We start from the raw sequence: 25096 nt of genomic DNA, 5'->3' as shown, positions 1-25096 counted from the left end.
TGGTCTCATTGCTGCTCGTCGTACTGGACGTGTGCGTGGACGTATTGAACCTTAAGCAGATCAATGATCAATGGTATGTCGATTTTGGAGATTGTTTGTGAGAGAAGTGGAGAATAGTATTTGAACAAACACTTTCATAAAAGGATCAGTATAATAGTACAAAAGCAATACAAGTCAAAAATGCCATTTCAACCAAAAATACAATAATGATTGGTCTCATTCGAGGATCATTTCCGTGAATTGTACTTACAGTAGTCTGTCCCTTAGAACCAACACAAGAATCTACCTGTCTTGAGGATGGTACGATTTGAAAAAAGACCTCACAATCCGATATCCGCGCCGTAATGTTGATAGAAGTAGGATGAAACTGGAATTCAACCACTTGATCTGAGACAAGTACAGAATCATCTGTATTTGATCATTCCAATTTGTTTCATACCTGAAAAACTTACAAACACAAAGAGATTATCATTTACGGGAAGAACACAACTTGATATCACATCCAAATTGGAAATTCTAGAATAAAGATCAGTACAGAAACAAACGGTCTGAAGGAATGTACTTCAACCACTTTGGCATCCTTTTGGATTGATATGAATGCTGCCCATTTCAATTCGTCTGTTCTAAGAGAAATGGATTGGTCTACAACTAATACCCGTTTCTAATTGCATACGATCTAGTAGCATGGAATTTGGGGTCCAAACAATACGATTTGAGTTATTCTCCACGTTTCTTTGATATCTTAAAGAAATGATCAACATCGTTAACTACTTTAGAAGACTCATTTTCGCAATTTGACGATTCCATATTTGCTGCTCCAAAGGATCCAACGACTCACAATACAGTGCGGAATTGGTCAGTCTCTCATCAGAAACATTCTGGATGCAACGAGTCCACTGGACTTCGCTACTGGGTGTAGTCCAGATAGTTAAAGGACTCTCAGCACTGCATCCTAATTCGTGAGCATAGAATAATCACCAAATACTATGTAGCACCATGGCCATAACCACAAGAAGCCAACACTGTTGCATTCTGTGGCAACTGAGCCGATTCAACCAAAACTATTCTAACGTAACTCCCGCGATTATTGGATAGTATTGAATTCAACAAACAACCACTACTAATATAGTCTATAATAGCTAAATGATTACAAATAGTAATCTGGTGCACGCTGAGCAACTTCTGGGTCACCATTTCGAGGTGCTGGATCAAACTGCAAACTAGAAGTAAAGAGTTACATGAATCAATACAAAGAATAGTCCATATTCTCGCCAATTTCTAACACTGCAGCCTGATTTCCACATCGATAACAGTAATTTGGAGCAGAAAAGATTGTAACCACATTTTGATTATGACACCAATGATATCCCTGCAATTTCACTCTCCTACAAAATACCTTGCCTCCATAACGAGCTGATGGGCTCGGGTAATTAAACTCAGACCATTTTCACGGTTGAATCTATCACTAATATCACTTCCAAAGGTATATCCAGCCCCACGAGGCGAAATACCCCATCCTGTTTTATCATCCGGATCGGACCACAGCAAATCGCACATACTTCCTTCATGGTTAACTTCAACAACCCGATTTAGTTCCCGAATCTGATTCAGGGAAGAGATGGAGGGTGACAATCCTCCGTGCAAAGCAAATATTTCACCTTCTACAAGAGCTGTAATAGGCATGTAGTCAAAGAGATCCGTAAAATACTTCCAGACGGTAGCATCTCCGTACTTCCTGACACACTCATCGTAAAAACCATATCTATATTCATCAATAGCGCCAACTAATACACGCGAGTAATTTGTCTGCTTTCATGATTTCCACGTAACACGAAAAGGCGTTCAGGATATCGGATCTTCAATAACATCAACAATGTAGTTGTTTCGACCTATGAATCACAATTATCGGTGAATCTCACAGAGTGATAACCTCGATCCACATAGTCTCCCATGAAGAGATAGTTTGTATCTGGTAAATCACCTCCGATTTTGAATAACTCCAGAAGATCATGGAATTGGCCATGGACATCGCCGCAAATGGTTACAGGGCAACTAACTGGCTGAATATTCGCTTCTGCAATGAAAATCTCGCGTGCCTTCATATAATTCAGCTATTCAATCTCCACTTTATCACAGATGACCTTGACATCTGCCTCCGACAGCAACTTACACTGCGACACACCTTCTATCCACTCGTCAATCTTCTCGATTGACATGTTGATATTGTCATTCATTGCAGTTTGGAGGAAATATGACATTCTTGCCATTATTTGGGCCGATTTGGATCTATTCTGTCCTATTTCCACAATTATTTTGTAATGTAGGAAGTTTAGTACACTACTGATGGGATTAAATGATGAATATCAACTTGGTGTTTATATTGGAATGCTTATGAAATCAGAGTCTATTATCTCTATGGTAATGAAAAAGCGAACTGATTGTTCAAAATACATTTCGAGTACTGATTTGACTTGTTTCATACCAATGATCAGAATGACACTATTATTGCAATTCCATAAATCGGGGTTCCATCTGACAGTGGAAGAAATAGGGTCATTTTCTGGTAAAGCTTCATAATTCTTTGCTATGGTTCGATCAGGTGAAAGACGAAAAGGGAAGCGAGTGAAGGAGCCTATCCAAGATGATTTCCTTGTTCCTTCTCTGACGGATTTGAAAAAGGATAAGCATCGTCATTGTGAGTCTGTGAGAGTGGATGGAAATTGTAAATGATAGAAACGACGGCATTCGGAAAATTCAGCAATCGAGAATGTGAAGGATTTCCTGATTACGTCTAAGAAATATCAATATGACGGATCTGAGAAACTGGATCGTTTGCAATTACTAACTGGTGCATCTTGTAATTTAAGTTACGGAATATCATTTGTAGCTTATATTAAGGAAAATGTATCAGCACTGAATATTCTGGTGGGAGTACTATGTAATACGCTTGTTCATGCTCCCGATGTACAAGCAACTATTTTAAATTCGTCATCCAGCGGAGACCAATCTTCTCTCTTTGAGGATTTAACGGTTCCACCAACTTGTGAAGAGATGATAGAGTAATCACCGTTATTGGTTTTGATTTTTAGTCGTATCTTTCGCACTCGTGCCACTGAGAAAGATAAGTTATTTTCGTAAAATGTATTTGTATTCAGTTTCAAAGTGACTGTTACAGTTCTCTGTTTTCTAGCAAACAATAAAACCGATTATACACTATTCTTTTCCTGTGAGAATGAACAGTCCCATCATACCCAGCAACAAATAACGAAGCCAAGGATAATCTGTGGTCCAGATTGTAAACATTCCAAAATAGGGAGCATAAATTACACTACGGCCGTAGATGTAATCTCGAGGGATGAAGAGTTGGTCTACAGTTCACAATGGATGAATTCCCCTTACTCTTTTGGTAAAGTTGTTGGTCATGCACACGGTTGTTATCTCCCTTTGTCAAGTAGTGAGCATCTTCCTCATTTCCACTAGGTATCATCTTTTACCTCTGTACAGTACGGGTTATTAATTACATGCAGTCTATGAACAATAGGAATATCTCTTCCCGGAATGTTGTAAATCACGATATCTCCAATCTTCAACTCCGAAAAACGATTATCAATAAGAAGGACATCTCCTCTGCGATATGCAGGAAGCATCGATCCACTACAACTCATCCACTCTTCAGCATTGGCGTACGTGAGGATTACAACAATAGGCGTTGTTGTATTCAATACAAAGGATAACGACTTCCATGCTGCCAAAGCAGAAGCGAAGAAAGTTACCATGGACACAAACTGGACGATGAGCAATCTTTTACTCTTGAAAAGAGAACTAACTGCATCTAGTTGTGTAGTTGTTCGCGAATGTGAGTCTTCCATAGATGTGAAAGGAATTGTGACTTGACTAGAATTGACAGAATCCACACGAAATTGACTATGGCACTTGAAATAGTATGGATGACCAGTAATAGAAGTGGTACTGTCAGAATGGATAGTTCTCTCGACAATGATGGTGTTGCAATACAACCCATCTGTGGACTCTTTTAAGGGATTTCAAGGATACATCCATTCATGCATTGATCTGTGTCTTGATAGGGGAATGCCATAATGATCAAGGCTGTAATCACTAAACAAACATATGATTGAAGTACTTTTTTCCAGTTAATAGGCTGATGTCTTCGCTTCCAAAGTATACAAAGGCAATTGGAAGGTCTCTTTCAAACCTAGCTAGTACTATAAGTGATGATAGAGAGTCGTACAATGTCTTGCTATCTAATAGTCAGTTTATCCTTTGTCCTGGCTTTGGTAATTATGGAGGAGTGATTATCATCATGGTAGAGTATGATCGAGAAAGACATCAGATCTATATGCGTTCTGTGTTGCTAAAGTTATGGTCCCGGCTTTTGATGATGCTAAAGACGGTATTTGTGTACTAGTCTATACTGAGGGTCTAGGCTCGCTTTGCGGATCAATGCGATATATTCAAATATATTTCTGCTATTACTACACGAAGAGAATTCTTTCTGGTATATATTTTGTTCTAGAAGTGATGACAAGGAACATTGTGGTTTTCACGATGCTCACACTCCTTTGGACTCTAAGACCAGTGAGCAATTAGGACAGTATCTCTTTCTTCTGAAGTTGTCTCTTCTCTACACTCCAAGAGCTATTGTTGCTAATGTTTCTGCTTCACGAGACTTTGTATTCACTGTAGAGTGTTCTTGCTTATTTTTTATCTAGACTGTGACGATTGCCATCTTACGTTTACCAGAATATCGTGTTTGCTTTCTCACAAAGCTTCAAGGTCTGATTAAGAATACAGTATTAGCAGAGAATGTTGGTCTTGAGGATGTATCGCAATCAACTACTACTCCTTCCTTCTTAGACAAGTATATTGATACATCCCTCTGTCGTGACATTCCTCATCATCCAATGAATCATTCCAGTGAAAACCATGCAGTGTCATCTCGAGTCGCTGATAATGGGAATCCTACTCTATCACCACCTCATACGCAATCCGATACAAGTGAGGTTCTGTATCCTATTGAAGAGGATTTACCAAGTACTCGTAGTGATCTGTCAGTGGAAGAACGTGAACTGGATATGCAAGGTTCGTATTCGATTGATGGATGATGGGTAGCTGTTGCTGCTACAATTCCTCCTGTGTATGTAATTCGGTCTGATCAGACAATCTTCCATGATGATGTGGATCACTCACCAACTCCTATAGCAGAAGAAGAATTCTGTTATGATGATCATAACTTTGCTATTGTTTCGATCGAGGATGATCATTTTGAGAATCCATACTCCACTACCAACATTCAAGATATCTTGCGAAATCATAGGTACGGGAGATCCATTTTCATTCTAAATAGATACACATTGAATCCCACACAAGAGGTCTCAGGGAGTGCTACGACAAATCTTGAAGAGAATGTGTTACCTCCACTGAAACTCCCAAATATGAATGTGTATGTCGATATGATGGTGGAACAAGCAAGATCATCAAAAGAGATCGCACTAAGGAGACAGAGCTTTGTGATGTGTCATCCTTCTCTCTTTGTTTGGGATTCAATTCTTGATTCACAGTATGATGGATCTGGTGTTGAAGGAGTGACCAATGAGAATGTATTGAATGATGCTGCTAGTGATGGTAGTATTGAAAAAGAACGAGGATGTGAATTGATTGGAGATCTGTATTTAGATATGCAAATAGTGGATGTGTATGGATTCCCAGAAATAGGTCTGATTTTTAGTATGAGTAAATCGAAAGCTTTAGTAGCTCAATTCATAACGACATACATGAATCATATCCGATATGTTTGTGAAGATGATCCAAGTACAATAAATACAGAATGAATGATGATTAGATATCTGTTGGGAAGCAATTCCTGGTTTCTTTCTGTTTATGCGCTTATTCCTGATCAATTTTCAGGACTTCTTTGTGAGCAAATTATCAAGTGGAATACTGCGAATGAATCTTGCATTAGATCGAGTGATGCGAGATAGTGTAGCTTATGCGATGTGGTATAATTATATGTTGAGAAGTTTATGATTTAGTGATGTAATGGTAATTAATGGAGATGTATTGAATTAGTAATTATAATGAATTTATAATGAATTTTAGTGTAATGGCAATCCTCTTTGATAAATGCAATATCAGTGTATTCCTTGATATTTCAAAGAGTATGATGGTTCTTCATAATCTATTAAAAGCAATTCGTAAACAAAATGATCATATCTTGTATCAGCAGTATTCACTTGAATTCTATCAGTCTGTGTATTCTGTAAGTACTGATCATGTTTCTTATACGTAGTCATCTGAAGTGAAACTCCTTCTTCTTCTTCAATCATCCAATAAGCAATCCTTTACAACTTCTCAGTTCCTATCAACACCTACTGGGTCCTGTTCCATTCATACGTCTCAACAATCACCAGAAGCTTCTTGTGATTTTGACTTACCTCAGTTTGATGCTCTCTCTCACACCAATCATTATTACAACAATAGTCTTTCAATCATTTATACTCAGTACAATGCATTGGATTTGATGTATGAAACAACGATTGATTCTACCATTCGAAAGAAGGAAGAATTAAGTCATTCAGAGGAAAGGACACTTCCTTCACAATGGGTAACTCCATTGAAACGAGTCACTTCCTTGATGGAAGAACCTCCATCCATTGCTGAATCCAAACCCACTTCATTGATTCCTTTATCTTCTCATTCTGAACCCAAATCCACTTCTTCCCTCCCAGGATCGAATCAATCCATTCCAAATGAATATAACTCTATTCGAAACGCTAATTATTTTGTGAATCGAAATGTTGAGGGTTTCACACTCCCTCAAGCTATTCAATTCCTCCTTGAAAAGAGTATGATAGAAATCAGTTTTGAGAACTAGACATTATCACTTCACGTGGAGAAGGTCTTGATTTCTTAACAATTCTACAAGATCGAAGAATGATTATCCCTGTGAAGTATGATCGTCGTTTTCGGACCACCATTTTCCGAATTGTACCACTTGCCGAAATGCATCTCTTTGCATATCCTGAAGTGAGTCGGTATAATCATATGTTGTTTGAAAGCAGAATCAATTATGTGTACTTTTTGTATGTCTTACAAGGATTAATCCGCATGCCTCACATTCAAATCCTTGAGAAGGTAATCACGTTTATCTATTTCAATGAGGATTTCTTTAATGGAGAACATCGTTTGATGGTTCTTTTGTGTTATTTCAATTATTTATAGTTGTACAAATTAATTGTGTTCCCTAATTTTTCCCTCTTCTTTACTCATTGGAACGCAAATATCCGCCATATCTTCCATCGTCTTTTGCTTTATAAAATGTTCCGTACACGTTTATCGTATCTTCCTGGCTATGGAAGCCGTAAGAGTTGTGAGGAGATACGATGTAGATGAACTTCAAAACGATTTATATACCAAGTTACTGGAACATAAAAAGAGACAACGAAGAGAGGGTATTAAAGTCCAAAACCAATCGATCCCATCTCGCGAAGAAGAAGATGATATCTTCAAATATGATTTCGAAAATCAGAACAAATTGTGGAAGGAATTCAATTATGACGCCTATTCGAAATCAATAGCAAGTAAGGTAGTCAAGGCAAAGAATGCAAGAATTGCAACATCACTGACATTAAGTGAAGTTCGAGAGACACAAGTAGGTGATTAGAAGTAGTTGAACCGTAGTGGGTGGATCTTCGTTTGGCCGAGATGATGAAGGCAAAACTCCATATTTTGATTGGATTGAATGAACATGGAAATAACAACAGTCGGAATGGATTACACTTCATCCCATCCAATCAACTTGTATTCACTGAGAGATTGTCTGATTGTATAGAGATATTATTGGGTGAGTATGCTTGAGTTTGCTACCCTTCTTGGGGAATATGAGAGGAAAGATGCGAAGTTGAAGGCTAGTGCGATTCGTGCAGAGAACGTTTATCATGATGGGGTTGGGATGGTTGATAATACGGATATTCCTTGGAGTACAGTGAATGAGATGGAGACTCGAGTTGTCGATGATAATGTGGATATAGAATTCTTTCTGGCTTATAAGCAATAGCATTCTGTTTGTTAAGATTCAGTCTTTTGAGTTTCTGCGAACATGGATTATCCATGGCTCAAGGACACTATCCAATATGATCCATATGAGGAACCTGACTATCCTCAGCCCCAGGAAACTCCAGATAATAGACCTCAGTGCATGCTCTTGATTTGAATTGAATTGTAGATATCGAACACCCACAATTGATAAATCGGTGCGAGTTTATACAGTAGCCCAAGAATCCAGGTGATCGCGTTTAGAGAGGATTATGAGTTAGATATCTAATTATCCGGAATATTCCAGTTGCTAATGTGATCGAAGAATTGATTCAACAACTTGCCTTGTATGGAGTGATTGAAGAGTACAATTTGGTTTATGATTTGCCTTCTGCACCGTTCACACAAACTATTTGGGTGAAATATGAAAAGACTTCGGCAGCAAGGTACGTAATCGTCTCTTTGTTGATATCCAGACAAGCTAAGAACAAGATGAATAAGACTTCATTCTTTGGTCAAGATCTATGGGTCCAATATGCTCCAGAGTATGAGTCAGTTGATGATACAAAACTGAAGTTGGATGGTCGTCGAATTGCTGTACGACAACGACTCGAAGAGTTGGTCGTTGAGCGGCCAGACGAAACGGTTCATGAATACAAGCGAAAACTTCGGATTCCAGTTGCTTTAATGAGTACAGGAGGATTAATGGATATGGAAGAGGCAAAACCGGCTGATGACTATGTGGAATTACAGAGAGGAACAGAATTGAAAACTGATAACAAGAGTCACGAGAGTGGTACAAAGGAAGTTGAGGGAATGAACAAACAGTAGACCATAGGTGTGCAACTTACAGATAGACCTTTGAAACGAAAGAAACAATCCACCTTGAGTGACAAGCCAATTACGGTTCTTCGAGAGAATGAACGTGAATTGAAGCTAGACAGTGTGATGCAGAAGGTGGCGAATAAACTTGATATGATTGAACAATCTGTACAAAAGGAGAGTATAGCCCCTCCAATGAAAAAGAGAAGGAGGATTTGACTCTGTTTCCAACAAACACACTCAGAATTTAGACTCAAAGACTTCTCGACGTTCTCTTTTCAATTCCTCTATTTATGATCTCTATCCACCAATCCTACTTGTCATTTTACGCTTTAGACGTGCAATTTCTTCCATTGTTTCACAATGAGCTGCATCTACAATCTCCACTTCCTTGATTTCTACAATCATATCAATATCCATGTCCATACGATCTTTTTCTGTTACTGGTTCTGGTACAATATCTGGAATGACCTATTAATGACACTCTTCTCTCAATCCAACAATTCCTTCTGGCTTATAAATCTCTGATTCATCTTTGATGTATTTGAGAAGATCCTTTTTCCTAAACATCACAAATGTACCCAAACTCTCACTCTTCAGTGTCAGATTCATTTGTTCCCCTAATCTAGTGTTAATCACTCTACCACTGTTATACTTCTTCATCACCGACATGCTGGGCCAATGGATCAATCACTATACCGGTTCCTTTCAGTAATACATCAGTTGATAACCCAGATTTGATCTCATTACGCATCTAGGGTGATGACAGTCTCGCATGGAAGCCACCTTCTGTTCTTTTTTGATTTTTTCAATATCCACATCAATTCCGGTATCAGAATCGTCTTCTTTGAATGAGTATCCTCTGTTGCAAACCTACCTTTATCGACCTGCCGTAGAGTACCACGCCGTCTCTTTGCTTTAAACATGCTGTTAAGCGATAAAGACAAACAGATACTAGTTTATTCTCAAAACGGTAGAACTTGCGAATTCCCGTTTTCCCGTCTCATCTCCTTTCTTTCATTCTCCAAGATAATCGCTCCGTGAACGGTGATAATGAATCCCAACACCATGAACACCGGATTTAAACTTCCTAGTCAAGGACTTCCGAAGCAAAACGTACTGGATGAGGTTTTTCATGATTATCGTTAGAAGGGACCTGGAAGATATACTCACATGTATAATGACATTCAGCAACTCCTTGATGTAGTTTCTTGGAAGTGAGAGGAGTGATTGTGTAGTTGGGAACGTTTGGTTCTAGTTTGATTATGATGCTCGCTTCCAGCCACAAGAACTTTTTAGTTAATCACCGGTTTACGATGGATGGAGAGAGACCTAGGTATTCTTTTCTCTGTCAGTACAAGACAGATAAGGTTTTCATTTTGTGAATAGTCTCATGTGTGTAGGTGCAACTGAATTCCACTTGGGTTCTTCAGCCAGGTGTGAAGGCAACTGTAAAATGGACTCCCAATGACAATTTCTGCCAAGAAGCAAGTGCAATTGTTTCAGTGAACGATGAGAATGATACCTAGATTTTGAGACAACAAGATAATAGTTTATTTAAAGCAATCGTCGGTCGTTCCGTGTATCAAGATGCTGATAGTTGTACTGAACTTGTGGTATATTTTACAATTCTCTGTGTCATATCCAGCTTGATAATCAGAGTGGCCTTGCTTTGTACTACAATCAGGCCATTAGCAACAAGTACACAGTCGGAAGTGAGTACACAAAGAGAATTTAATGCATAGTCGAAGCGTATTATGATTTCCTCAGCAATAAGAACATTCATGTGGGAGTTTCGGGCATGTACCGAGATCAACTTCGCAAATGTGTAGCAACCTTCACATCTAATTATACACTGTATATGTATTACTTGCGAGTAGGAGAGAGGAAGAACTGGGACGTAGATGGTGAACAAGAATGTGAGTCTGGTGGCGGGCTGTAACATTGCGAAAATGAACAGTCCTTCAGAGATGCGTGCGTCGACTGTGATTGGTTGTGATTTCAATCTACCAAGAACCAAGGCTCATCTTCAGTAGGAGATGGTTTGGATAATAATAGTAGAACGACCATCGATATGACAGGAAGTGTGAAAACAATTATGCGAGAACAACTGACATCAAATGCCCAGATTGCGTTTAGCGGTGAATTCAATCCTATCTATGATGACTACCGCTTCGGGTATGGAGTGTAGAAGAGTCCTGAGATGTAGCATGTCGTTCATCTACGGAACAGCTGTTGACAAGAACTATGGATTCACACCTTTGTCTGGACAGCAGCAGTAAGGGGTTTATCAGTATTCTTTTATCTGTTTGAACTGTTACTTGAGAGAAACAAACAAACGAGATTTCGTCACATTCCATTTGAATAATGCTATTTCCACGAATAACCTATACCATCAGAAATCCAAACAGACACAAAAGTACCACTCTTCCCATCTCGTGCTTTTCAGTTTCTGATTTCACCTCAAAAGCATCTTCCAGAATAATATTCATCATCTGGTCATATCCGCGAAGGACTCCTTCCACTAATCGGTTCGCATTAAGCTTCACTGTAATTGTCTTTCCGACGTAACTATTTAGATTCACGTTTAAATCCTTCCCCATTATCGTATCGGAATGAGTACCAATATAATGAGTATTGGAGCTTGAATCAAGGACCGCTACAAATATGTAAAAACCGTGATTCTCGTTTCAAAACAAATAAGGCAAAAGTAAAAGAATTCCAAGCCTTCGAACTTATGATTCCCTGGAATGGCCGTCTCTTCCAGTAGGATATCCCCATTTAGTGAAAATACGGTAATATACGTGTTCTGACTCTGCATTTCTTCATTCTCTTCACTCTTCAGTGCCACAATGATTGTGTCATCAGACTTTGGAAGAAATTTAAACTCTGAAAACCCTCGTGTGGGAGTCAAGGGAGTGATGTGACGAATCTCCACTTGATCGAAGTCTTCGGAGGCCAAGAGGACCAAATTGGATCCTCTCCGCTCATCTTCAACCTCATCATATGGTTCCTTACTCACCCGTCTAGGGAGGATGACCCACTGTTTGTGGACATCTGACCATGAAACAGCTTCATGAATCATGTATCCTGGATAACTAACATCTACTGCTTTGCGGAGTTTATTAAACTGTCCGGTCCAGTTTTCATGGGAAACAGATCCATCTTTGTCTATAATCGAAACCCACATGTTATTGGTATTCACAATCGATCCATCGGATGATGTGTACTCCTTTCCAAAACTACCAGCAATGATCCTATCATCTTTCACGGTGGCCCATTCTGTTTTCTGTCCCTTATCAGTATCACCATTTCCCTCCATCAAAATAAAACGAGGAAGCGCTCGATTTCCCTTCACCAGTTCAAATACCAGACCAGTACGGTCATCGAATGTATATAAGTGATTGTGGAAATTGACAAGAGCACTTAACTCCATTCCACGACCTGCTTCACTGAACTTGGTGAAGATTTCTTGGTCTTCTAACCAATGAATCGTGAATGAACCGTCTTCGGCACGTCGCAATTCGCCCTTCTTCAGAATACTCCGCCACTTTCCTTTCTTGTCATCAGGAACACGACTCAATTTATCCAAATCCGCTACCACCATCAACTTGAACGAATTTGGCAAATTAGGCATTTCAGTATGGAGTGAGTGAAGTTGTGTAGGGGCACTTCCGATGTACACGATTCCCAGATACAATAAATATAGAATACATAAAACTAGGCCAATTGAGTAAATCCCTCGGGAATACTGTCTCCAACGCACTAGAAAGGAAGGCCTCTTGTACTTGGAGTTGTCTTCATCAGTTTCAGATTTCGAATTCCCAAACTCAATATCGCCATCAATCGCATTCTGTCTAGGTGTTTTCATCACTCGAAGACTGCACTGGAGAAAACGTGAGGAATTCGTTATGAATAGACAAAACCTCCTAAGAATAAAGTCTACCTAAAACGGCTCTTCGGTCATCGCCAGTTACTATTTCAACAACAAGTGAAATGAGTGAGAGTGAAGATGAAAGTATGTAATTTGCTATTATCTCAGCTCTGATCTGTTTCTTACCATTTTTTAGGTGTCTGTTCCAATCCACTAAGTCAATCTTCGGAAACTGAAGCAAAGAAGATTGACCATACTCCTGTGGACATATTTACGAACATCGAGGAGTATCTCGATTGTCTTGGTGATAAGAAGTGAACCGTATCAAAATGGACTAATATGCAGGATGAAATCTCTTTCGAATTCTCTGGAAATGGTGCGAATCTGTTTGATGAAATATCTCCAGACCAACACTATTAAGGGATAGTTGGGATTTGTATTCTATTTTATTTCTAGTTTGGATATGACGTGCACAAATCTTAATACTATTATTCGCAAAGAACGGGTTGTTGCTGATGTGACAGCTGCTTGTCGAATATTAGTTCTGTTGCACGCAACCTATTGTTTAGGTATAGTTCATTGGATTCATTTAACATAGATTCTCCTACTGTGTATGAAGTTAGTTATAGCTGTTTGGTGGATCGTGCTAAGTCAACAAAGAAACAACAAGTTGCTGTTGACTGCTTTCATGCAGCTGCCGTGATTCTATTCCTTACCGAAGTACCAGATGAAGTTGAAGATGAATTCTTGGAGTATGTGCGGTCTATAATCGAGAAGCCCAATTCAACGTACAATCTTATATCCTTTTCTAATTACGTAGTTCATTCCCTCTTCTGGCTCAAGCACTTTCTGCTTGGGTACTTTTGATGTCAGTAAAGCCCAAGAGGCAAATTCTGACGGATTCTCTTCCATCCTTCGCTTCGAAAGTGGATGCGTGTTTGACTGTGTCAGATATGAGTGTCCGAATTGCAGCAGCGAAGTGTCTAGCATTCATTAATGAGTTACTTATGGTTGTAAGACGCAATGTTGATATGGAATGTAGACTCCCTCATATGAGCGTGTAAAGCCTCTTGATACGATTTACGATGATATTCAGAATGCTGTAGGAGTCACCGATAGTCATAACTTGTAGCTAAGTGAATATAATCGTTATTGGAAAGAATCCAAAGATAAGGACAAGAAGAAGGCTCTTCGAGATATTTCCCGTGCATGTGGAAGTGATGGACATCCTTATTTGGAACTATCGTTTACTGGAGATGGTGATATGGAGGTCGATTTAGCAATTAATCGATGGTGTGGTGTGGTTCAGTATGAGATGCTCTCACAATCTATGGGTCATGGGTTCAGTTATCATATTGTTGTAGGAACTAATGAGACAATTCAGGTGTAGAAGAGTCCCTTATTACAACAGGTTTTCTCCACATATGCTACGATTAAACACCAAAAGGCTGTAGCAATGAAGGAAAATGTTGTTAGTCACGAGAAACGTAAGGATGGAGTGGTGATATGACTTGTAGGGTTTGCTATTCTGGAACAACGTAATAAACGCGAGCGGGAATTACAAGCGTATGAAGCAATGTGTTTGGATGATGCCTTGTGATATGTTTGTTACTTCTGAAGATGGATATTTCACTACACTCAAACTGTATAAAACAAACATGAAACGTTGAGTTTTGGAAAGAGTAAGCCCCATTGAGTTCGCCCTGTGACCAATACGTTGTTAATCACAAGGTTGCCTGCATAACTTTAAACATGACCAATTCGCAGCAGTCGATACGTAGACTCGATGTGTCATCGCCATGAACCCACTGCTGTTAGTATTCCTTTCAGAACGGCACTCTCTGCCATTACGGTCCGGGGAATTTCCCTAGTCGCTGGACCACACAATAACGTGACTTTAACACGAAATCAGTGAACGACCATAGCAAGCCTTAACCAAAACTGAAAGGAATGAATGGAGCACGTCGGAATATACAATGAGAAAGAAATGCAGAATCATTACTAGACTATCACACGAATTGGTTCGTAGTATTCAGAGGGTTTAGAGTCGATATGGATACTCAATCATGGAATACTATGGATTCTGCATCCCAGGTCACGATTTGTATGAAGATGCTGTATGAGCGACAACTTACAACAACGTCAGGTGGAAATGTTTCTGTAAGGGATGAAAATAATACTGTTTGGGTTACTCCTTCGGTAATCGTTGCTTAGCAAGATGATAGTTAGGGAATCGACAAATGTAATGTCAAAAAGGAACAGGTATGCTCGATTCTTCCTGATGAAACCATTATTGGTTCGTATAAACCAACCAGTGAATGGAAGATGCATTTTGAAATGTAAGAGTTGTTCGGCAAGACTAAGGTTGAGCTATAAATGTCGGAAGGAGATTGGTGCAATTGTTCATACGCATTCTCCAACGCTTCTCTCTTTTGCCATTTCTCATAGTCTTCCTTGTGTAACAATGGTTGACAAAGTATTTACGATTCTCGGAGAAGTGTCCGAAGTTCCCTACTGTATATGTGGGGGAAGCAAGCTTGTGCGAATAGTCTTTCTTATTCATTGTAGGCATTCACCTGTGCAGAAGTTGTAGCCACAAATCCACATGCTAATTGTTTTATCCTGCAGAATCATGGTGTGATTGTTGTTGGGAAGACTATTGAAGAAGCATTCTCGAGACTGGAGCTGTTAGAACGGATCGCTCAGATATCACTAAAGGTTCCTTCTACTCTTCTCTCTTCGGTAGAAACCTCATTACTACAAGATTGTACTGCCCTCTCTCGGACACTTCCTAGGGATGAGAGTGATTATAAAGAACTGGATACATTTGCAAAACGAGCATATAACCAAGTTGGTGATTGATTCATCTTTCATATAGAAACTGATTGTCTGTGAACATACCTTTTCGAAACGATGCAGTTCAGATTCTTCTGTAGTTTGTATGACTCCATTTAACACATCTCCTCTCTTTGCTTCGGTATGATTCTGAATTCTCCTTTTATTCAGGTACTTTCTTACCACTCGATTTCATTAGATTCTCCTTGTACTTCTCTTCATCTAGCATTGTTTGTCTTCTTCGGGTTCCTTATCGATAGGTATCGTCATTTCGACTCGATTCAATGTATTCTTGAGTGTCTACCTCCATATACATCGATTTTCCTTCAGCAGCAGAAATGTATCGATGTTGAGTATGTGTCGTAGGAGTGCATTTCCCATAGGTTAATGCCAGAATCCTACATTGTGATAGGGAAGATGGCTTATATTCGGTATTCTGCCTCTTTACTCGATGATGTTGTTTCCTATTATTCTCGGGGATACTCAGTATTCCTGATTGAACGTATTGGTATAGTAGTGACAGGAACATCAGTAATGCAAGTAAGCTTTCTTAATCTTGAATGAACTTTAGGCATTTGATCGGTTGGAAGTGTTAGAAGCAACATGTGAGGCTATATACCATTGCGAGAAAAGGGGACAGAAGATATTCAAACTAACAAAAGAAGAAGTAAAGGAAGTTGATCAACTATTCGGATGTGGGTTAATTCCTCAATCAGTTTACCCTGTTTGATTAATACCTTGAGAATCTCTCAGAAGTGAAGGATTCGGATTCCGAAGTATTCTGATTCTTTACCTTGAACCGAAATCAGGACTCTTTTTGCCCAATCATAGATTCGTTTCGAAGTGGTTCTTCGATTCAGGTAGGAATAGATGTCCTATTGCGAAGAGACAGAATAATATATGTTAAAAGATAGCTATGAATTTCGAATCGTCGTCATTGGGGCACAAAACCTAGATGATGTAAGTACAAATGGAAATCTCGATACTTTCGTACGGATTTCATATGGATGCAAGTCCTACCAATCTACAACAATGCGGAGAAGTGGGAGGAATCCAAGTGGAACATTTGAGTTTAAGTTTATCTTGTAGCATGGAATTACGAAATGAGCTTATCTGGAAATTCAGAACATGTTGTAATTGGAGTGTACGTGGTTGAATACGTTGTTAATGGTAGTTACGATTCTGGCGTTCTACGAACCAAACTAATTGGTGAATGTCGGATCGATTTTACAAATATTTCGAGTAATGATAATAGTACTATTGTTGTTCCTTCATTCATGTTTAAGGATTTTCTATTCAGCTAACAAATCCTTCAAAAAGGAACCATATCTGTGGTACGTTGTTGATCAATCTTCGCTTTTCAAAGCGTTGTACTCAACAATCCCAGTCCTGTCCGTTTAATCCACAGTACGGTCACACTTCTGCTTTGCATGTTGACCCTAACTGCTACTGCCCTGTGTTGTGTTCTCAGCTGCGATCATGTCAACCGTGTACATTGATACCCATTCGACCACCTCAAGTTCAAGGACTACCAGGTCCTCTTTCAAGGCCTTCTCCTGTACCCATACCCGTATCGGTCCCTGCTCTCAATCATTTAATGCGAGCTCCTGGTTATCGTTGGATTGTACAGTAATCTCTAGGTATTCATCGATCTGCATCTGCAAATTCTGTTCATTCTATGGGTGATTCTCCTAGACACCGTTCTTCAAAATCCAAATCACAGTTTTATCAACAAGACATCAGACCAAATAGACGACCACCTATGTACGATAAGCGAATGTACCCTATTATGCCGACAAAAAGCAATTGAGGATGTTTGTTGCAACAAAGCAAACACTTCAACCCATTAGATTACACTCTATTCTTCCTTTGCAAGACTGAAGTAGGTCAACTTGTAGCCATTCTTTCCACTAGCAATCACACGAAGGTAATCACGAATCTGCTGCTTCTTCAAATACTTCTTCGTGAGGTACTAGCAAATAACTTTCGTTACTACTAATTCAAACCTTAAGATATCTCTTTGAGAACGCACAGCTTGCTACCACAGACAACTTCTCATCGCTACTAGAAACAGCAACAACCTCTCCCAGATTGTTTAGCTTATTATCTACCTTAATGTGCTCCTTAAGATACATCTCCTAACCATAAACACTCTACAACCACACATACAAAAGAAGCAATATCCATAACCTTGTCCTTCACAGGAATGGAGCAATCAATGGTGAATTCAACCTTCTTAGCATCCTACAATCGAGATTAGTTCAAGTTCCATCGAACAGCAACAATAAGCCGATATAATGGCCAGCAAGATAATTCAAAGCCACACACTTACAGAGACCATCTTTAGAGTTGCAGATTAAAGTAATTTGACTGTCAACAATTGAATGGTAATAAGATTGGAGTCGCTGAAATGATAGAATAATCGCGGTTTCGATCTGTTAGCAATTCCTTTCTTATTAGAATGTAGTTGTACAAACAAAAACACCAAGATTATATCCCCATCCCGATGGATTCATCGCTCACACTTGTGAAAGACATGTGAGGGTACGAACGGCTTCTTTGTCTAGACGTCTTTTCCTTGATATAATTGGGTCGGAGACACGGCTCCATATTCCAGACTTGAGAACAGTAGTTAAGGATTCTATCTGTGAGAATCGATGTTAGTGTATACGAATTATCGCTGGAAAAGCAACCCATTCCCGAAGTAGAAAGAATAGAGCGTCTGTTCCATTCTTTGCGATCCTTCCAGACTCGATCAACTTCCCGTTGAATTGCAACGTACTGGTCGAAGTCAAAGGTTACTCCATACCAATCATTTCCAAAACAAATGGATTCAATGATTTCCTTCATGAGTGACGAGGTTCCAAAACCATTCATCATCAACTGTCCTAGAACCATCGATAACTCATTTGAAACTGTAGTTGGGCGTTGCTCACTCTACAGGATCATGTTGATTCTCCTCACTTACTCCATACTGTCTCATCTCTAAACGCATTTTCGTAATTTCGTCTTCTCTATGACCAAAGACGAACACGTTCTCTTCTCCAATAGCTGAAGCAATTTCAATGGTGGCTCCATCCCATGTTCCTACAAGTAGACCTCCATTCAGAGCACTTTTCATATTGCTACATTATATCCATACCACTGACTCTTACCTTGTTCCACTTGCTTCGGTTCCAGCAGTACTAATATGTTGAGTGATATCAGCGGCAGGGATAATCAATTCTGCCTTACTCACTGAATAGTCTGGAATGAACACAATTCGCAGATACTTCACCATTTCGGGATCATTGTTGACCACTTCGCTTACATTGTTGATAAGCTTGATTACATTCTTTGCTCGATGATACGAAGGAGCTGCCTTGCCACCAAATATGACCACACGAGGTACTACATTCTTCCTTTCCTCTTCTGTCATCCCTTTGATCCATCGATAACGATAGATACAATAAAGAATATTCATCAATTGACGTTTGTACTCATGGATTCGCTTCACCATTACATCGAATAGGAACGACTCAGGAATCTGAATTCCTTGTGTCTTCTCAATGAAATCAGCTAATCGCTTCTTAGCCATCGTGTGGGCTTGTTCCCATTGCATTTGGAACTCTGGTTCTTCTGCATGATCACTCAGCAAGGACAACATCTTGAGATTCATTGCCCACTCTTCTGTCTGGAGAGTATCCGTAATCACTTTAGACAAATCTACACTGTACCTATTCACGATCACATACATGGATTACACTGAAGGAGCCAACGACGAGGTGTAATGCCATTCGTGACATTTATAATCTTATTAGGGTCAATACGACAGAACATCTTAAAGACTTGATCTCGCAAAATCTGTGTATGCAACTCAGATACTCCATTCACTGTGTGAGAACCAATAATAGCCAGATTCGCCATACGAACACGTTTCTCTGCATCTTTAGAGAATATTGAGGTTTGTTCCATAATTGCTAATAAATCAGGATCATTCTTAAATGTATGTTGAATCGAATTCATAAAATTCCAATTGATATCGAAAATAATCTGAGTAATGCTGTATATTACGAATTACACTGACCTTACCATGGGAGTAATGATTGAACAATACCAAGAGACCAAGTCTCTAAGGCTTCACTCATCACTGTATGATTGGTATATGAGAAACAGTTTGTCACTAGAGACCAAGCTTCATCGTAAGGAATATCATACACTGATGTCAATAAACGCATCATTTCTGGAATGGCTAGAGAAGGATGCGTATCATTGAGCTAGTCATCAACTTCTAATTCTAACCCTACTTGAATAGCCATCTTTGAGGGCAACTCTGACCATGGCAATTGAAGTTTTAAGAAACGGCGGAGAATGTCCTGAATTGTGGCTGATACAAAGAAATATTCTTGCTTCAATCGCAGTTCCTTCCCTTTCAGTTGACGATCGTCTGGATAGAGAACACTTGTAATTGTCTCTGCACGACGACTACTTTCCAGTGCTGTTGTATAATCTCCTTGATTGAATACATCGAGATTGATTTCATCTGTTGGGATTGCCTTCCACAATCGCAGTACATTGCAGTTGTGTGTCTTGTAACCTGGAATGGGTGTATCATAGGCTACTGCCAAGATTGTTTCAGCATTGACCACTTCATACTAGTCATGACTTGTTCATGTCACAAATACCTTTCGAATTCCATTCTCTTCACGGATTACACACTTCCCCCCAAAGCTAATGACATATTTCGTATCTGTTCGTTCGATTTCCCATGGATTGCCAAAAGAAAGCCAGAAATCAGGGTATTCTACTTGCCATCCATTTTGAATCTTCTGTTCAAACATCCCATAGTTGTAGCGGATACCATATCCCCAGGCTACCAATCATCTCTCACTCCTACAAATACCATTAATGTTCATTGTGGCGAAACTATCCATATAGCATGCAGCGAGTCTACCCAAACCACCATTCCCCAGAGCAGCATCTTTGTCATCATCATACAACTCTTCCAGTTCATATCCCATCTCCTGAAGTGCATCTCGATACGGTCCTTCTAAGTTGATATTGATAAGAACACTCTGAAGCAATCGACCCAACAGATACTCAATCGACAAGTAATTCACACATTTTGCTTTTGTCTCCAGCATGTAGGTTTGCGTGTCATTCATATCTTCGATAAGTCTATCTCGAATGCTGAGAGTTGTTGCCAGCATTGCTTTGTGTGTTGTCATGTTACAACGATTACAAGCCAATGTATACTCTACATGATTGACAATGCAGCGTTGAATGGAATGTTTGTCTGATTCTCATCAACTCCATATTCTCCAACCTGTCTCAAGATATGTGGACATAAGCTTCCATAATTTCTGATTCTGCTCTTCTTCCCGTGTTTTAGGCACCTTCTAGTAAAGGAGACTCCATCAACATTAGAACAAGGATATAGTATTCTCAGGGTTTTCCACAATCTCTTCTGCTGTTGTCTGCATCAATAGAAAGGTTTTTGAGATGCGAAGCCCTTTCAACTTTGACAAGTCATCTCTTCCATCCAAACTCGGTAGAACAACTATTCCACTAGAGAAAATACTTTCAAAACAAACAAAATTTAACCTCGGTAACGAATCCCACGTAATGAAGCAACTGTACTCCCTTCATTCTTGGATACGTTCGCAACGGTTGGTTTTTCTCCTGAAGATGCTACTGCACCAATAATCCTTCCAGGTGTTGAACGGGTAGGATTAATTCCAGAAACCTAGGAAATGACGCCCAAGAAACGAACTCACAGGATTGGACCGTTGGGAGGGCGCTGAAATGGGCGTTGAAACCTGCTTTGCACGACTGGCTGCCGTATCTCGCATATAATTAGGAAGCGAGGATGCATTTCGAGCCAGACGAGTGACAGGAGGTGTAGAGGATGCTTTAGAAACAGATGCATGTACCACCGGTGTTGGATGCACTGGAGTAGTCGTATGCGTAACTGTAGTTGGATGCAAAGGTGTTGGATGTATAGAAGCAGGCTGACGAGTCACAGATGGATGTTCGAGTTTCGCTGAACGCACTGTAGAGTCAGAAGATCCAGAAGCCACGGGATGCAATGTAGAAACAGCAGGACGAGTAGAAGCTAGACGATTTGATCCGACAACCACAGCTGGTTTCGTTGTGACTGGACGAGGCTTCATAGAGAGAAGTGGATTGGGAAGTGAGTGACCTGGTCTTGATGTGTTGTACATTTGGCGACGCTGTTGATAGGACATGGCTGACACGGGAGCTACTGGCTTCTTTGGAACCACTTGACGCATTGGAGGTGCCGTTCCAACACTCTTTAATGGGGTAACTGGTGATTGGACGGGCTTTGCTGAAGTCATCTTCACCGGTTCAGGCTTCTTGGGCTCCGGTTTCACAGGTATTTGCTTCACCGATTCGACAATACGCTCAGAGGGATGAGGAATATGTCCATTTTTGTCATCTTCAAAACATTTGGCAAGTTCATTTGCTCTCTCTTCCGACGGTGTCTCTTCTTGAGTCAAATCGACATCCTATCCTAGTAAAATGCTAATATTACATACACAGATATTATTCTCGGGAGCAATAAAAAAGCAAGGATGAACACAAGAAGGATTACTATCATCAACCTCATCTGCATCTACCACATCGCTAATACCCTTACTTGGATCAATTGAACCTATAGATCATAAAAAATCAATGATATAACCATATTTGTAAAGAATATCATTTTCTGTCAGACTAATCAATTCAATATTATCTCCAAACTTAATCCACCGATACCGCACTTTGAAATCTCCTATGCGCTCATCTATAGAAATTTCACATACCAAACACTTTTATCATTTCATTCTCATCTGGTTGAACTAAAGAATCTTTTTGAGACATATCATAGTACCGGTTCACATTGAATTCCTCAATGTGCATTTCCTTCACTGCACGTTTCATTCTCGCTTTGGACAATGGATCTGAACCATAACGATTCGACGAATCCATGAATTCACATAAATATTAACCGTGTTGGGATCCCCAATTCTAACAACAAACAAAAGAACGCACAACAACTAAATGATGATCTGTTGGGTCTCCACCACAAGATACAACAAATGTATGTAGTTTGTCCGAATAGCAGCATCCATGTACATCCTCCTCACACGGTATTTCAAGAAGCAAAGGGCCTTTTGGAGTGATGGTATCGAAATCATATACTCGAATACAGTTGGATTGAAATGTTGGACTTGGAACATACAATGATGGAGAGACAATACATGGCCGAAAGGGTCGTATCGTGATACCATCCCAATGATAAGGTTCACCTGTTGAATCTTCTGTATGCAGTCGCATCGATCCGGTATACTTATTGAGAAGGATACAACTCCCATCTGAGAGAGTAGTAATCAATTCGTCCTAGACATGATTTCCATCCATCAAAACAACAGTAGAGAAAAATGGATGGAGAGAGAGAGGAAACGAAGAAGAAGGAGGAATTAATGAAATCGAAGAAAGAAGCTGAGGGGATTTTTTCCCCGTAATAGCCGAGTAATGTGTGTTGCGCATATCCACGATATTAAGAGTACAAGGAGATTTGTAGCAGAATACAACCTCCTGCTCCTTCTCAGGATCTATCATCATAGCACTAATAGACTTGCGTTTCGGAGAATCCAGAGCCCAAAGAGTCACCGTTTTCGTTCGCGTCCGACAATCAAGCATCTTTAACACTCCATCTCCTTGAGCCACTATGTAGCAATTCTCATTTTCACCTAGACTGAATCACTCATACAATATTCTACAGGGAATCACACGATCCACAAAGTACGGAAGAGTGGCAATAGGGGTAGATTTGATCCTATTGATATCTAACAGGCATATCTCTCGACAAGCTCTGCGAGTTATAAGAATAGCATTATCAGAATGGACCCATTGAGCTGAAACGACTGGTTCCTACTTTATCAATTCATTTTTTAAAACAATACAGAATAATACTGAACTGTCGGAATCATCAGAGAAGAATTATAGAGTGGATTAATGAACGACTCATTTGAGTCGAACGATGATTTGATAACAGATACATATCCACCCTTTGTACAGCCCGAAGCAACAAGAAGATAGGATGAATTCGACGAGAACTCAAGATCTGTTGTTCTGGCATTTACAACTTGGATTTGTTGTCTATCAGTTCTTGGCAATTGAAAGGAAGTACTAATAACCATCTTAGACTTCTTGAACTGCCCAATTTCTTGCCTAGTAAACCAAGTCCGGTTACGTTGTATCCACCGTGAGTCTATCCGCCTTCGAAATAATGGAAATTGAATCTTTTCCAACAAATGCTCAGGTTCTAGTGCATTACACAATTACCGATGAAAATATACTTTCTTTGGAATAGAATCGAATATCAGGATCCTTTCTACTAGAATACACTTCTTTCTTTGTGATGTATCGTCCTCGTGTTGTATTCAAATTCTTGGTATCGTCATCTGTCTCTGTGACCCACTGTCGCTTTCTACTAACAACTTTCTTAACAATGTACTTATCCATCACACAAATCTGATTCTAGTTTAAGAATAGGACTATTAAGAATCGTTATTATTCCGATTCTATCACTTCTCTCCCTTCGTTAGCATTGCAAGAAACTCTCCCTATTGGTACTACTATTGTCGTCCTATCAGCATTTACAATCCAATGATCACATCAAACGAATACTGAGATAAATGACAAAATCGGTTCTGTTTTTGGACTCATTTTAATCTTTGTGTACCTCGGATATTGTGTGATTTTCATTTGAACTGACGATCAACAAGACCATGGTACAGAAGTTTCAGTCGGATGATTCGAATCAACGGAATATACCCCGTTCTAAAAGTACTCCTCCAGATTCTGTACTTGCAGGAGAGCGTATTTTTGTAGAATTCTTTATTCCTCCTCCACCTCCTCAATCGAGTGATTCGGATTCTTCGGAATCTGAGACTCAATCACAAGACGAAGGAATCGAAATTGATGGAATTCATAAGAATATGAATATATTGGATGTTTCGACAGCATTTGTGGAAAGGGCAAATAACGAGCGGACGAAACGCAAGAGTCATGCAAAAGGAAGAATGGTAATCAATGTAAATAGTATTTTCAGTGAATCGTCAGATAGTGAAGACTTGCAGTCCTCCGAAACCGTTTCTGTTGAATCACCATTCTCAGTTTTTGGGAATTCGGATGAACTGTCTCGGGCTCAAGAGATTCCAGAGAAACGCAGAACGGATAGAATCGATTCTAAAACAGAAGATTCACCTCCAAAGAGTCGTACTCTTCTTCTTCCTAAGGAACTAAAAGTGGCTTCACCTGTGACGGAGATTCGTCCTCTCCGCGATTCTTCACCCGAATCACGTCAAGGAGATGCCTCTACAACCACTCATGACCTTTCTGATCTTTTGGGCAGTCTATCTCCAGTATCCCAAGAAGACGAGAATCAATCTCCATTACCACTAGAACGTGTAGCAATTGTAGAGACGCACTCAGACGATGAAGATACTAAGAGAGTATCTCCAC

General features: G+C 39.7%; 13 protein-coding genes across 13 annotated transcripts; 6 read left to right on the top strand and 7 right to left on the bottom strand.

Moving 5' to 3' along the window:
* Positions 1-1147: 1147 nt before the first annotated feature.
* JH06_1237 (serine threonine-protein phosphatase 2a catalytic subunit beta isoform) lies at positions 1148-2234 on the bottom strand (the record flags this gene model as incomplete). Its single annotated transcript, XM_014673029.1, is given in 6 exon segments — positions 1148-1220; positions 1251-1385; positions 1397-1762; positions 1792-1889; positions 1920-2096; positions 2127-2234. 6 exon segments carry the CDS (start codon positions 2232-2234, stop codon positions 1148-1150), a joined length of 957 nt encoding a protein of 318 aa, XP_014528515.1.
* Positions 2235-2586: 352 nt separating this feature from the next.
* JH06_1236 (hypothetical protein) lies at positions 2587-3138 on the top strand (the record flags this gene model as incomplete). The annotated part of the gene is made up of 4 exons (XM_014673028.1): positions 2587-2703; positions 2734-2857; positions 2888-3059; positions 3090-3138. 4 exons carry the CDS (start codon positions 2587-2589, stop codon positions 3136-3138), a joined length of 462 nt encoding a protein of 153 aa, XP_014528514.1.
* Positions 3139-3213: 75 nt separating this feature from the next.
* Positions 3214-3869, bottom strand: JH06_1235 (hypothetical protein; the record flags this gene model as incomplete). The annotated part of the gene is made up of 4 exons (XM_014673027.1): positions 3214-3368; positions 3400-3476; positions 3508-3654; positions 3688-3869. 4 exons carry the CDS (start codon positions 3867-3869, stop codon positions 3214-3216), a joined length of 561 nt encoding a protein of 186 aa, XP_014528513.1.
* Positions 3870-4162: 293 nt separating this feature from the next.
* Positions 4163-8074, top strand: JH06_1234 (hypothetical protein; the record flags this gene model as incomplete). The annotated part of the gene is made up of 18 exons (XM_014673026.1): positions 4163-4295; positions 4329-4411; positions 4445-4527; positions 4598-4700; positions 4731-5100; positions 5131-5335; positions 5366-5713; positions 5747-5829; positions 5861-6017; positions 6051-6086; positions 6118-6277; positions 6308-6863; positions 6893-7052; positions 7080-7209; positions 7240-7378; positions 7407-7669; positions 7699-7818; positions 7850-8074. The coding sequence occupies 18 exons, from the start codon at positions 4163-4165 to the stop codon at positions 8072-8074; spliced, it is 3354 nt and encodes a 1117-aa protein (XP_014528512.1).
* A 42-nt stretch (positions 8075-8116) lies between these two features.
* Positions 8117-9093, top strand: JH06_1233 (hypothetical protein; the record flags this gene model as incomplete). Its single annotated transcript, XM_014673025.1, has 5 exons — positions 8117-8211; positions 8243-8302; positions 8334-8498; positions 8529-8879; positions 8910-9093. 5 exons carry the CDS (start codon positions 8117-8119, stop codon positions 9091-9093), a joined length of 855 nt encoding a protein of 284 aa, XP_014528511.1.
* An 834-nt stretch (positions 9094-9927) lies between these two features.
* On the top strand, positions 9928-11156 carry JH06_1232 (hypothetical protein; the record flags this gene model as incomplete). Its single annotated transcript, XM_014673024.1, has 10 exons — positions 9928-10002; positions 10024-10077; positions 10113-10244; positions 10278-10379; positions 10404-10490; positions 10523-10589; positions 10620-10750; positions 10779-10906; positions 10936-11052; positions 11084-11156. 10 exons carry the CDS (start codon positions 9928-9930, stop codon positions 11154-11156), a joined length of 966 nt encoding a protein of 321 aa, XP_014528510.1.
* Positions 11157-11164: 8 nt separating this feature from the next.
* JH06_1231 (hypothetical protein) lies at positions 11165-11477 on the bottom strand (the record flags this gene model as incomplete). The annotated part of the gene is made up of 3 exons (XM_014673023.1): positions 11165-11188; positions 11211-11261; positions 11298-11477. The coding sequence occupies 3 exons, from the start codon at positions 11475-11477 to the stop codon at positions 11165-11167; spliced, it is 255 nt and encodes an 84-aa protein (XP_014528509.1).
* Positions 11478-11533: 56 nt separating this feature from the next.
* On the bottom strand, positions 11534-12511 carry JH06_1230 (soluble calcium-activated; the record flags this gene model as incomplete). Its single annotated transcript, XM_014673022.1, has 1 exon — positions 11534-12511. The coding sequence occupies one exon, from the start codon at positions 12509-12511 to the stop codon at positions 11534-11536; it is 978 nt and encodes a 325-aa protein (XP_014528508.1).
* Positions 12512-13121: 610 nt separating this feature from the next.
* JH06_1229 (hypothetical protein) lies at positions 13122-14418 on the top strand (the record flags this gene model as incomplete). The annotated part of the gene is given in 8 exon segments (XM_014673021.1): positions 13122-13174; positions 13205-13316; positions 13379-13536; positions 13569-13773; positions 13791-13850; positions 13881-14108; positions 14139-14249; positions 14266-14418. 8 exon segments carry the CDS (start codon positions 13122-13124, stop codon positions 14416-14418), a joined length of 1080 nt encoding a protein of 359 aa, XP_014528507.1.
* A 382-nt stretch (positions 14419-14800) lies between these two features.
* JH06_1228 (class II aldolase) lies at positions 14801-15731 on the top strand (the record flags this gene model as incomplete). Its single annotated transcript, XM_014673020.1, has 6 exons — positions 14801-14947; positions 14978-15087; positions 15119-15287; positions 15342-15383; positions 15404-15598; positions 15627-15731. The coding sequence occupies 6 exons, from the start codon at positions 14801-14803 to the stop codon at positions 15729-15731; spliced, it is 768 nt and encodes a 255-aa protein (XP_014528506.1).
* Positions 15732-17441: 1710 nt separating this feature from the next.
* JH06_1227 (ribosomal protein L22) lies at positions 17442-17770 on the bottom strand (the record flags this gene model as incomplete). The annotated part of the gene is made up of 3 exons (XM_014673019.1): positions 17442-17555; positions 17590-17721; positions 17753-17770. The coding sequence occupies 3 exons, from the start codon at positions 17768-17770 to the stop codon at positions 17442-17444; spliced, it is 264 nt and encodes an 87-aa protein (XP_014528505.1).
* A 745-nt stretch (positions 17771-18515) lies between these two features.
* JH06_1226 (phosphorylase) lies at positions 18516-20727 on the bottom strand (the record flags this gene model as incomplete). Its single annotated transcript, XM_014673018.1, has 7 exons — positions 18516-18708; positions 18739-19288; positions 19318-19625; positions 19655-19839; positions 19870-20217; positions 20248-20435; positions 20466-20727. 7 exons carry the CDS (start codon positions 20725-20727, stop codon positions 18516-18518), a joined length of 2034 nt encoding a protein of 677 aa, XP_014528504.1.
* Positions 20728-22966: 2239 nt separating this feature from the next.
* JH06_1225 (hypothetical protein) lies at positions 22967-24094 on the bottom strand (the record flags this gene model as incomplete). The annotated part of the gene is made up of 5 exons (XM_014673017.1): positions 22967-23319; positions 23350-23500; positions 23533-23800; positions 23834-23894; positions 23929-24094. 5 exons carry the CDS (start codon positions 24092-24094, stop codon positions 22967-22969), a joined length of 999 nt encoding a protein of 332 aa, XP_014528503.1.
* Positions 24095-25096: the final 1002 nt, after the last annotated feature.

The sequence above is a fragment of the Blastocystis sp. subtype 4 genome (assembly GCF_000743755.1).
Source record: "Blastocystis sp. subtype 4 strain WR1 chromosome Unknown seqid_0062, whole genome shotgun sequence".
Taxonomy (NCBI): Eukaryota; class Bigyra; order Opalinata; family Blastocystidae; genus Blastocystis; species Blastocystis sp. subtype 4.
The sequence above is the reverse complement of the archived record's forward strand: the minus strand, read 5'-3'. Positions and strand labels throughout refer to the sequence as shown.